The sequence below is a fragment of the Tupaia chinensis genome, unplaced genomic scaffold (genome assembly GCF_000334495.1).
Source record: "Tupaia chinensis unplaced genomic scaffold, TupChi_1.0 Scaffold000140_1, whole genome shotgun sequence".
NCBI lineage: Eukaryota > Metazoa > Chordata > Mammalia > Scandentia > Tupaiidae > Tupaia > Tupaia belangeri.
The window spans coordinates 2,103,608-2,116,285 of NW_006159610.1; the positions used below are offsets into that span (position 1 = coordinate 2,103,608).

Here is a 12,678-nt window from a genome sequence, read left to right on the forward strand (position 1 = left end):
ATCCCAAGAGGAGAATGGAGGAGAAGGGATTGCGGCATGGCCATCCCCCTGGTGGGTGATTTCTCGCTTTCTGTCTCTGTCTTTCTGGCGAGCGTGTGCACCCTATAGCAAAAACCTCTTAAAAATATAGTAAACTTTATTTTAAGGAAATAAAAAGAATGGGTAAAGGTAAGTCAACCCCAAACTACTGAAATAAAGTATGAACCTGCATGGGATATGAGAAGCAGAGCCACAGTGATAGCAGATGTATACCATTATGCCCCTGCCCCTGTTCTCAGGTAATGTTTCAAAACCCCCAGTGAATAACTGAAATTGCAGATAGTGCCAAGCCCTCTACATACTATGTTTTTTTCAACACATATATACTTATGATAAATTTAATTTATAAGTTAGGCAAAGTAAGAGCTGAATAACAATAATAAAACAGTGATAATAATATACCATTAAAAAGTTATTACAGAAGTGGCTCTTGCTCTCTGTCTCCAAATTTCTTGTTGAATTGTGCTCACCTGTTTTTGGACTTGGTAAGGATAAGAGGAGACTACTGTAATACACTTGCAACATGCCTATTCCTGTATGGAGAATGTGACAGACCTTACCTCAGTATGCATATTAACGGATAATGACTCATCAGGGTGAATACTGTCATTATCCCCATTTTAAAAATGTGATTGGCAAACTAATTAGTGAGATTAAGGGACTGTCCGAAGGGCATATAGCTAACAAATCTCAGAGACAAGGTGTGAACCCAGGTCAAAAGACCCATATGGCCAACCGTAGTTTGAGTCCCAGACCTGGTGGCTTCCTTTCAAACTTTCTCTCTTTCTGTCTCTGATCTAATTAAAAATGATAATAATAAAATTAAATAAAACAATTCTTAAAAAAAAAAAAGACTCCAGAGTCTTTCTGTTGAGCCCCTTGACTGTACTATCTGTAAAACTTAGAATCTAAATGATGAAGAAGTTGCTGATAGTACTAGACATATGTGAGAGAAACACTGAAACAGAAAAGTCTGGGATGGATAAAAACAATTCAGACTTTTTTTTTTGTATGATTTTTATTATCTCCCACCAGAGAGATAATAAAAATTTTTCTTTTTCTTTTTTTTTTCTCTTTTTCTCCCCAAGCCACCTCTTGTTTGTAATCCTCCCAAACCATCCCAACATCTCTGACAGAAAAGTCACATTCTCTGTAACATCCTAAAGGAACCCCATTTGACCTTTAAAAATGCAAAGGCCCCAAATTCACATTTCAACGCTATGTCTGAGGGGTTTGCCTACATTTACAGTGTACTTTATGACACTGATATCAAATGTAAATCATTCTTCTATGTGTGCATGAAAGTGGTGATGGGCTTTTTCACTTGACCTAAGCATGATCTCTTGCCCAGGTCCTGTCAGTAGCTTAAGGCACCAATTAGTGAGACAGCTGGTGAGACCCAGGGTACAGTCTATAAAATGCTTAAATTAGTCACCATCTGGTCCTATAGTCATTATACCCAAGAACGTAGTTGGAAGGAGCCCCCGTGTGACCCATCTCAGAAGAGATGTATGTCACATTGGCAATGACACCCTTTCCCCAAAGCACAGTGGTGGGTAAAACTCAAAGTTTCACATTTTCCTCATCCTTCACGTTACGTTTATCAGTTAAATTAATTATCTGAACAAAAACTTTATTCAGTTCATTCAAAAAACATTGACAAAATAAATTTCAGTTGCAGCTGACTGAAATAAAATGATTCATTGAAACTAATGACAATGAACACATTACTTTCCATTAGTGCTCACAAGAAAAATATAGAAAGGTGGCAAATAAATAACTTAGCATCACATCTTGAGGAATTGAAAAAACAACAATAAGAAAAAGCCTAAAAATAAAAGAAGAAAAGAAATAGTAAAGATAAGAGCTGAAATAAATAAAATAGAGAATAAAAAAAACTATACAAAAACATTAATTAAATGAAAAGTTGGTTTTTTTGAGAGGATAAACAGATTGATAAGCCATTAACTAAACTAATTAAGAAAAATAAGGAAAGAAACCAAACAGACAAAATCAGCAATGAAGCTGGCACTATTACAAATGATATATTTGAAATACAAAAAGTTATGAGAGAATACTAAACAACTAGTGGCCAATGAACTAGGAAATCTGGATGAGATGGACAAATTTCTGGATAAGTGCAAGTTATCCAGGTTGAATCAGGATGAAATAGAAAAGTCCAAACAGACCAATAGCAAGTGAAGGGATTGAAGCAGTGATAAGAAGTCTCCTAAGAAAGAAAAACCCAGGTCCAGATGACTTCACTTCTGAATTCCACAAAACCTTCAAAGAGCTTACCCCAATTTTTCTCAAACTATTCCTAAAGATTCAAAAGGAAGAAATCCTCCCAATCTCATTTTTTGAAGCCTTTATTACTGTGATACCAAAACCAGACAAAGACTTAACCAAAAAATACTACAGACCAATATCCCTGATGAATATTGGTACAAAAAATTTCAACAAGATATTAGCAAACTGAAATCAACCATAAATCAAGAAGATTATACACCATGACCAGATAGGTTTTATCCTGGGGATATAAAGATGGTTTAACATATGAAAAACAATCAATGTAATGCACCACATTTCTAGACATAAAGAAAACCTATATGATCGTGTTTATAGATGCAGAATAGCATTTGATAAAATACAACATGCTTTATGATCAAGACTCTCAGCAAAATTGGGGTAAAAGGGACATTTCTCAAAATAATAAAAGCCGTATATGACAGACCTACTGTGAGCATCATGCTGAATGTGGAAAAGCTAAAAACTTTCCCATTAAAAACTGGAGCAAGACAAGATTGCCCACTCTCTCTATTCCTCTTTAACAGAGTGAGGGAAGTACTAGCCAATGCAATCAGACAAGAGAGTAAAATAAAAGGCATTCAGATAGGAAAAGAAGAAGCTAAACTGTTTTTATTTGCAGATGATATGATTATATATACCTAGAAAATCCTAAGGAATCTATGAAAAAACTAGAAGCGATCAATGAATTCAGTGAAATTGCAGGATACAAAGTCAATCTACAAAAATCCATAGCTTTTTTTATACAGTAGTGTACTGACTGAGACAGAACTAAAGAAACCAATCCCACTTACAATAGCTACAAAACAAATAAGATACCTAGGAATAAGTCTAACCAAAGAAGTAAAAGACCTTTATAAGGAAAACTATGAAAAACTGAAAAAAGAAATAGAATATGATATTTAAAAATGGAAGAGATCCCATGCTCTTGGATTGAAAGAATAATACAATCACAATGTCAGTCCTACCCACATTAATTTATGTATTCAATACAATCCCGAACCAGTCACCTGAGACATTCTTCACAGCAATAGAAAAAACAGTTATAAACTTTGTCTAGAATCAAAAAAGACCTTGTATTGCCAAAGCAAGACTGCCTCATAATAATAAACTGGGAGGCATCTCACTACCTGAACCATCTCTTTGAAAGTATCTACTCCTTGTCTCTGTCCAAGTAGTTTTCAAAAACACTGCTCACCACCATTTCTGACATTTACCTGTCTATGAAGCATTGCAGAGATATTAAGTCAGTTGGAAAGAGGAAACCTGGATCCCAATGAGGCCTTCCAGATGCAATGCTCCCTCTGCTTAGATGTCCGTCTTCTCTCCCGTTCTAGCCTCCACCACACCTGCTTCTTTTGTCTAGTTAATTCATCCCTTAGGTCGAAACTTGAATGTCACTTCCTCTAGGAGAGTTGTCTTGGCGTCTCTAATATATTCGCCTATCAACCTGGATTTCCCTTCATATCATTAACACAGTTTTCACCAAGTATTTGTTAGATTAGCCAGCAAGTTTGTAAACCAGATGAGGGCAAGTCCAGATCTCTCATTCATTGTTGTAGCTACCAAACCTCTATTGTGCTGGTATATGAGTGGCTTAATGAATGAGAAACAGGAAAGGGGCAAGAGGTGAAACAAATGTTGGGTCTCAAGGTGTATGAGTCAGGCACTGTAGAGGAGCATGCTGGTCTTTCTGTCAGGTGGGATCAAAGTTGTCCCTTCTTACTGAGCCAGAACTACTCATGGCATGACTTCATCACTACACAAGGAAACATCACTAAAAATTCTCTTCCACCCTCTTGTTTACACCTGAAAATCTGCCATAAGAATTGCATTCCTTTAAGATTTGGCCCTCGTTAAAAGATAAGATTTCTCCTAAAAACCTGGGAGAAAGTAACCCAGGGATCAGGATGGGGCTCTGCGACTACTTGATACAAGAGTGAGTAAGCTGGGGGAACCAGCAGTTAGCGTAATGGCTATGTCGCTGGACTCCCAGATAGTCGACCGTGGTTCGCGTCCCGGACCCGGTGGCTTAAAACTCACGCCGGGCGTGTGTGCGTGTGTGCCCAAGATCCTGAGAGGAGAATGGAGAAGGGATTGCGGCGTGCCCATCCCCCCTGGGGGGGTGATTTCTCGATTTCTGTCTCTACGTTTCTCTTTGTCTGTCTGGTGAGTGCACATGCCCTATAGCGAAAATCTCTCTCTCAAAAAAAAAAAAAAGAATGAGTAAGCTGGGAGAATTAAATGTCAGCCATTTTAATGTAACCAATTTCAGATTCTTTAATGAGGGCAAATTTGGTGGGGATGAAGCACAATTCTAGGACAGAACGGTCTACAACCAAGACCTGAGAACTGTAAATAATTCAGTTACATTACTAAGTCGCTCATTTTCAAGATTAGCTCCCCCAATGGAGTTGATTCCCTAGAAGGAAGGTAGGAACAGTTAAATCGCAAAGGAGAGAATCCTGGCAGGAGAAAGTACATGGACCCAGATTTGAGATTTCAGGCATCCAGATCATACCCCAGCCTTACCTTTAAAAAGGGAACACAATCAGAGTCCAAAAAAAACAAGCATTAGATAGCATGGAGTCCAGATTGGGCCACTAAATATTCTATCTTTGAACTATTAGGAACTGCCATGTACATACTGCATTTAATTCTGAAGTCCTAGAGTTTGGGATCTGCACCTTACTCATCTCATTTTATACTCCAGCACGTATCTTGATGCTCTGGTCTTAGGCCGTCAGTGTGTTGTGCGAAATGAATGGGAAGTTCATGCTACTGAGTACAGCTGCTTTGCAGTACTTTCTATAGAAGCCATTTAAAACTAGCTCCACGAACACGTGTTCACAAACCAATTGACATGACTTGATAAGCGTAACCCAGTGAAGTCAGAGGCCTAGATTCTATAACCTTTAGTAGTTTTGCATCTCAGAAAGGTCTTTCATTTTCATTTTCCAGTGGCAAGGATTCCTGTGTTGCCATGAAAAGTACATACTACCCATCTTCTCCGTGGACAAAAGATTATTATCAACCTCCAGAGGGCAGCATTTATTCGCGTCCAGGATCTGGAGTAAGTGAGAGTGAAATGGAACAGTCCCTAAAAGGTATGAGCTGTTTTATGTAAATGTGAACTTTCTATCTATATGTGTTTCCCACTGTCTTTCTGACCTTTCCTAATTATTATTATTATTAAATGAATGTTTTTAGTCAGAATCAAGTAGAAAGAGGTAGAAAGTGTTCATTTTTCTCAGATGCGAATCAAAGTTCTGACAGGCTAGAAACAAGCTCAGGTTAGGTCACGTAGCTGCTTAGAGTGGAAGATGCTGATCTACCCACCTGGACACACGACCTGCAGGGAACTAGGACAAGGGACGCATGCTCTCTGAAGGAGGTCTTTGGTGACTTTGACCCCATTCAGTGAAGGTGAAGAGAAGCATGGAGGGTTTCCAATTGTCTGGTCTCCTGCTATGGGGTTTGGCAGAATTATGTTGGTTTTAGGCTAAAAGGATCTGTCTCAGCCCCTCCTCTTCACCCTCTTTTGGATCTTTGTTCTCTAACATACATGTATACATGTGAATGCTCATATCCATGCAGAGACGGAATGGCCATTGTGCTTGCTTTCTGCACTCATTGGCAAAGTTCATAAATAACACTAAATAAAGATCTTCCGCAGTATGAGGGAACTGAAGGGCTAGAGATGAAAATGGGAATGAAAGCAAGTAACCCAGGGGTCAGGATGGAAGGTGGGGTCTGTGAATAACTGATATAGGAATCAGTAAGTTGGGAGAATTCTCTAGCCATGGAGGCTAAGAGGGAGCCACGACTTTTAGCCTTGGGGAAAGGTTCTGCCTAAACTCAAAAGAGGATGTTCTACCTGCTTGCTCAGGTGACCAGAGAAACTAAAATGAGATCATAGACTTCTTTGGTTGCTCAAGAAAAGAGGATACAGGGAATGATGTCTCTAAAAGAAAAAAGGAACTAAAGCAGACATCTTCTAACCCATTCTAAGGTAGACTGTCTCTTTAGCTATAATTGTATTCAGGATAGCTGCTGACATCAGATGTTTCCAAGAGTTTTATTGATGGACACAAGCAATAAGGATTAGTTACAAAACCAAACCCCTAGGAAATAACCCCAAATCCTCAAGCAAACCTGTATGCCATCTTAAAGGAAGCGAGGAGTATTTTAGGAATCCCTTAAAGGCTAGTACCTTCCACTTCCACATCAGGTTCTGAAGGGTCTTAGGAGCGCTGGACCGAACATGACACCAAAATTCATCATGGCTCTGGCTTCTCATAAGACAGTGTTCCCAGACCCTCTTCATCTCAATTTCTCTGCCCTGTCTGTATCCTTTCTTAAATGGAATAGAATCAAACCCTGGATTCCAAACCAAGTCTGACCAGAATATGGTACAATGAAAAGAGCATTAGATTAGGAACCAGAAGACCTAAATTCTAGTTCCATTTCAGTGCTGTCTGATTGCATAATGTCATGTCTAAGACTCACATCATGCAATTGACCATGTGAGATCCAGCCACCTTAACCACTGTGCCATAGGCAGTCCCAATCCTATTTTTTGAAGGGTGATATCATTTGTGTCTCCAATACTTTTCTCACTGCCAATGAATTCTCTCCAAATATTCTAATACTACTTCTCTAAGAATTGCAGGCCCCTGAGATGTAATTTATTTGGTTGTGGAAACTTCAACAGATTGAGAAAGGAGACCTGCTCTACTGTCTTCTTTCTACTCCAGGGTCTTGATTTTTCTTAAAGTGTTTATCTTATCTTTCCTAGTCTCAAAAATATCTGTGGTGGAACCAGCAGTTAGTGTAATGGCTATGTCGCTGGACTCCCACGTAGTCAACCGCGGTTCGAGTCCCGGACCCGGTGGCTTAAAACTCACACCGGGCGCGTGTGTGTGCATACCCACGATCCCGAGAGGAGAATGGAGGAGAAAGGATTGAACTGTGGCCATCCCCCATGGGGGGTGATTTCTCACTTTCTGTCTCTTTGTCTCTCTCTGTCTGGCAAGCGCACGCACCCTATAGCAAAAAAAAACCTCTCCAAAAAAAGGGAAAAAAAATCTGTGGTGAAACATTTTTAAAATTGATAATTTTCTGTATATCCAGAGAAATTCTGTAACATTAAATCAAAGAAATTGCCCATTTAAAAATTTTCTCTGTACTAGATAACAGTGTCATTAAGACTGTTGGAAAAATGTTACTGTTCATTCTTTGAAATTAAATTCTGAGGCATAAAAAAAAATCTGTGGTGAAAACAAAAGAAGCAAATGAAGAGCTTTTAAAAAATCCTTTGTTCACATGATATCAAGCAAGGTGCCTTTTTTTATTTCGATATACTGTAAAAAGGTTAATTTTTCCCTTTTACTTTGGATTGCTTTGGTATGGCCAATAGATTGGACTGCCAAGCTAATGTCCTTTTTTTTTCTCACTCCCTGTAGAAACCTCTGCTTCACTTTCTCACCCCCCTGTCACACTGCTTACTCATCATTGATACTTCTGCTTTCCCAGTGGCCATCATGCCTTCAGTATCTATCTTCCAACTTCCTTCTGTTTCCCACAGTTCCTTAGGAAACTTAGCTCAGATGTCTTCCTGATTGGTGAACACACCAATCTCAGGGGATATTAGATGAAGTTTCTCTAGAAATGTGTGAATGTGTACACACACGCTTGCATGCTGAATTTGCACGTGTTTGATTATGAAAGAGTAAGGGGTACTGTTGCAGAGGGGGCGTGAGCAGAGTAAGGGGTACTGTTGCAGAGGGGACGTGAGCAGAGTGGAAGAAGAGCATAGTAATCGCTCTTAGCAACCTTCTGGCCACTGGCCAAATCTACACAACTTAAGTCTTGTCCTATCCTACACAAGATATATTCTGACCACATTCCCTATTTTTTTAAATTTTTACTTATTCCTGTAGTTTGTCATAAATTCTGAAGTTTATTTTGGTGTTTACATCCTGCAGTGCTTATTTTCTTTGCTGAGAGCACCGAGGGATTATCTGTATTTACTGTATCTTTTCTTCTTAATATTTTACAGCACTACCTCTACAATCATTGTCACATGAAAAAGAGTCTCTCCAACATGGAAGACACCCAGTCATGGTCATCAGTCGCCCAGGTTCCAACACCAAACCCACCCTCCCTCCGATCCCTCAGGGCCGCAAGTAGACAAGTGCCTAATGCTAATCTTAACATGGAAAACTTGCTCTGACAGTGTTCAGTCCCTGTGTCTCACTTGGCTATGGATTCTAGTTGTTTCCCACTCGGCCAACTACCTGCAGAAGAATGTCCCTCCTGTCTAATTCTCTCCATCAATTTCTTTTGTAATCCTCTAAAGTGTCTTTTATGTCATTATTTTATTTAAATTTTTTTTAAAAAATGAAAGTTATTCTTAGCCTTTAAAAATGGCATGTTTTTTCCCCCATAGCTATAAATCATGTTTCCAGCCGTTTCCTATTCTGAAATACCAGATGGCAATATCTCTCAAGATCTCTGCATTGCTCTGTGCACAGAGATTTTGGGATATAGTTATCAGAGATTGTGTTCTTAAAATTCCAATGTGTCCATTTATAACATTCATGTATCCCCTAGAGGACTGAGTTAATTGGGTTCTTGGAAAAGTCATGACATATTTTTCTGTGTTTTTCTATGCAAAAATGTGTCATGACTTTTTTGAACAACCATGTATTTATTCTGATTGTGAAAGTATAGAATTCCATTTAACTCATGACTAATGTAATATGATTACATATATCAATGGAAATTAATGTAATTTGAGGGGCTCTTGACTTGCTTTAGCAATATGAAGAACAAAAATCAGATAATTATTTTTATCATCTCCTGATTCTGATTATGTGAGGCTTGTCATTAGAAAAGTTTTTAAACACTTTTCATGGGACCAGCAGTTAGCATAATGGCTATGTCGCTGGACTCCTGTGTAGTCGATCACAGTTCGCCTCCCGGACCTGGTGGCTTAAAACTCACACCGGGCACGTGTGCGTGCATGCCCAAGATCCTGAGAGGAGAATGGAGGAGAAGGGATTGCAGCGTGGCCATCTCCCTGGGGGGTGATTTCTCGCTTTCTATTTCTCTGTCTCTCTCTGTCTATCTGGTGAGCACACGTGCCCTATAGCAAAAAAACTCTCAAAAAAAAAAAAAACCAACACTTTTCATCATCTTTGTAGATTTACTCCCTGTCTTTTGCAGAAACAAAACAAAACAATATCCATTGAGTAATTATAGACAAGGCCAGAATTCAGCTTATCTGTGCTGGTGAGGTTATTCTGGTTGTTGAAACATTCAAATATATTCCTTTGAACTGACCCATGTTACTCTCTGAGTTCTCTAAGTGTGATGAATCGTTAAAACAGTAGCCTCTATCTAATACTGGACTAATTTTTAACATTTTTAAATATCAGAAACTTCTAATGACTTTCCCCTTAAGAATATCAAACCCCCCTTTAATAATTCCTTTCCTCATAACTCAAACCTGGGTGTAGCACAATTTGCTGTTGGCTCCTGTTCACCTAGTCCTATTCTCAAACAGGTGCTGATTAAAGCTTTCCTCAGGGTTGGCAGAAGGGGAGCAGGGAGAGCATGCTGGAGGGGACAAGGCCAAGCAAGAAAAGGGGAGGCAAACTTCTAGAGAAGGAGGGAGGCAGATGGTGGGTCCTTGTGCCCCAGGAATCTTCAAGAACAGTTAAACTTTCACAAACATTACTTAATATTTTTAAAAATGACTGTGAAACATCTTAGTAGAAGATAGTAGAAGATACAAAACTGACAGTTTCGGGTGTCAACTTGACTGGAATAAGGATTACCTAGAAAAAGTATTACTCTGGGTTTGCCGATGGGGGGTGTTTCCAGAAGGAATTAACACCAGAGTCCGAGCAGACTAGATGTGGAGGATCTGCCCTTAATCTGGGTGGTACAATTCAAGCATCAAAAGGCCCAGAGAGATGGCTGGATCTCTTTTGAGACAGACCAGACAGCCTTCTTCTGCTGGCTTGGACATCAGAACTCAATGGAGGCCAGATGGGGAACGTGGACTTCCACCTCAACCTGATAGTAATGAGTCAGTGCCTTCTTCCCACACCGGAATGCTGTCAGAGAAGATCCAAAAAGACAAGAGGTTGAAAAAAGATCTGGAGTCCCATGATATACTACCCAAAATGTCCAGGATAGTTTAACAAATCACTCATTAAATCAAGACTCGGGAAAACTTCAACTTGAGTGAGAAGAGACAATCACCATATGTCAACAGCAAAATGATACTTCAAAAAATGTTAAAAAGAAAGCAATGGAAACTCAAACCAAACAAAAGGAAATAATAAAGAGCCAAAACAAATGAAAATGAAAACAGAAAAATTATAGAGAAAAATCAATGAAGCAAAAAACTGGTTCTTTGAAAAGATTGGTAATATCAACCATCTCCTTTTAGTAAGACTAACAAAGACAGAGCTATGATTCAAATGAATGATAAAAGGAATGAAATAGGGGAGAAAACCATAGATTCTGCAGACATCAAAAAGGATTATAAGGGATTATAAAGAACTCTACATACATAAATTTAACTACTTAGATGAAATGGACCAATTCCTCAAACAACACAAACAACCATAGCTCACCTCATATAGGACAGATAATTTGAATAAACTTATTAATATATTAAAGAATTGAATTAAAGAGGACTAGCTTGATGGCACAACGATAACATGCTGCTCAAGCAATGCTGGATCCATATGGAAGATCATAGGTTTGGTTCCATCAACCTGCACACACTAGGCACATGCATCATGATCCTGGTTGTTTGGAAAGGCTTGATGGGAAGGGGAGGACTGTGGCATGAAACCTCGTTGAGGATGCTTGTCACTCTTTCTCTCTCTTGAAAATAAACAAACAAATAAATAAATAAATTGTAATTGAATTTGAAAATTGATAATTAAAGATCCTGGTTGTTTGGAAAGGCTTGATGGGAAGAGAAGGATTGTGGCATGAAACCTTGTTGAGGGTGCTTGTCACTCTTTCTCTCTCTTGAAAATAAACAAACAAATAAATAAATAAATTGTAATTTATTTATAATTAAATTTGAAAAAGAAATTCTCCAGGCCTAGATAATTTCCCTTGAGAGCCACATGTTTATAGGAGAATTCACACCAACTTGACACAATCTCTTCCAGAAAATAGAAAAAGAATGAACGCTTCCCAACTCATTTTATGAAGCCAATATTACCCCAATACCAAAATCAGACAGTATAAAGAAACAAAAGTATATACCAGTATCACGTAAAAATCTTTATCAAAACATTAGCAAATTAAACTCATCAGTTCATTAACTATGTATACACCATGACCACATGGGACTTAACCCAGGTATGCAAAACTTATTCAACAGTTGAAACCACCTAATGAAGTCCGTCATTATAACAGGCTAAAGAGAAAAAAATGGGAATATTTTATCGATTGACATAGAAAAAAGCATTTGACAAAGTTCAACACCTATTCATTATAAAAGTGTAGGAATAGTAGGGATCTTTCTCAGTTTGATAAAGAACACCTACCAAAAATGTACAGTTAATATCATACTTAGTAGTTAAAGACTAAATGCTTTCTCCCTAAGAGTAAGAACAAGACAAAGATGACTACTCTCATCACTGTTATTCAACATAGTACTGGAAATTCTAGCCAACATAATAAGAAAAGATAATAAAAGGAATATAGATCAGAAAGAAACCTCTGTTTGCAGATGCTTTAATTATGTGCACAGAAAATCTCAAGAAATTTTAAAAGAAAAACTCCTAGAACAAATAAGTTCATCAAAGTCTCAAGAATCAAAATCAGCATAAAAAATTAATTGTATTTTTGTATACTAGCAATGAGAAGTTAAACTATAGTCATTCAAATAATAATATACTTAGAATAACTTTTAAAAATGTAGACTTGTATGTTGTAAACTAAAAATAATAAAGCTGAAACTGTACACATGTAGAATTCCAACTTTAAGAAATAAATCAGGGAACCAGCAGTTAGCGTAATGGCTATGTCGCTGGACTCCCACGTAGTCGACCGTGGTTTGTGTCCTGGACCCGGTGGCTTAAAACTCACGCCGGGCGCGTGTGCGTGCGTGCCCAAGATCCCGAGAGGAGAATGGAGGAGAAGGGATTGCGGCGTGACCATCCCCCCTGGGGGGTGATTTCTTGCTTTCTGTCTCTATGTCTCTGTCTGGCGAGTGCACGCACCCTAGAGCGAAAACTTTTCCAAAAAAAGAAAAAAAAAAGAAAGAAATAATGAAAGAAATAATAGAAAACC

General features: G+C 38.4%; 1 protein-coding gene across 1 annotated transcript in view; it reads left to right on the forward strand.

Annotated features, from left to right (window-relative positions):
- LRGUK (leucine rich repeats and guanylate kinase domain containing) overlaps positions 1–8,704 on the forward strand; it is a 130,806-nt gene extending 122,102 nt beyond the window's left edge. The window contains exons 19-20 of the mRNA XM_006144992.1: positions 5,308–5,453; positions 8,408–8,704. Coding sequence (XP_006145054.1) covers positions 5,308–5,453; positions 8,408–8,538 — 277 coding nt within the window. The 3' untranslated portion in view covers positions 8,539–8,704. The remainder of the gene's footprint in view (positions 1–5,307; positions 5,454–8,407) is intronic.
- Positions 8,705–12,678: the final 3,974 nt, after the last annotated feature.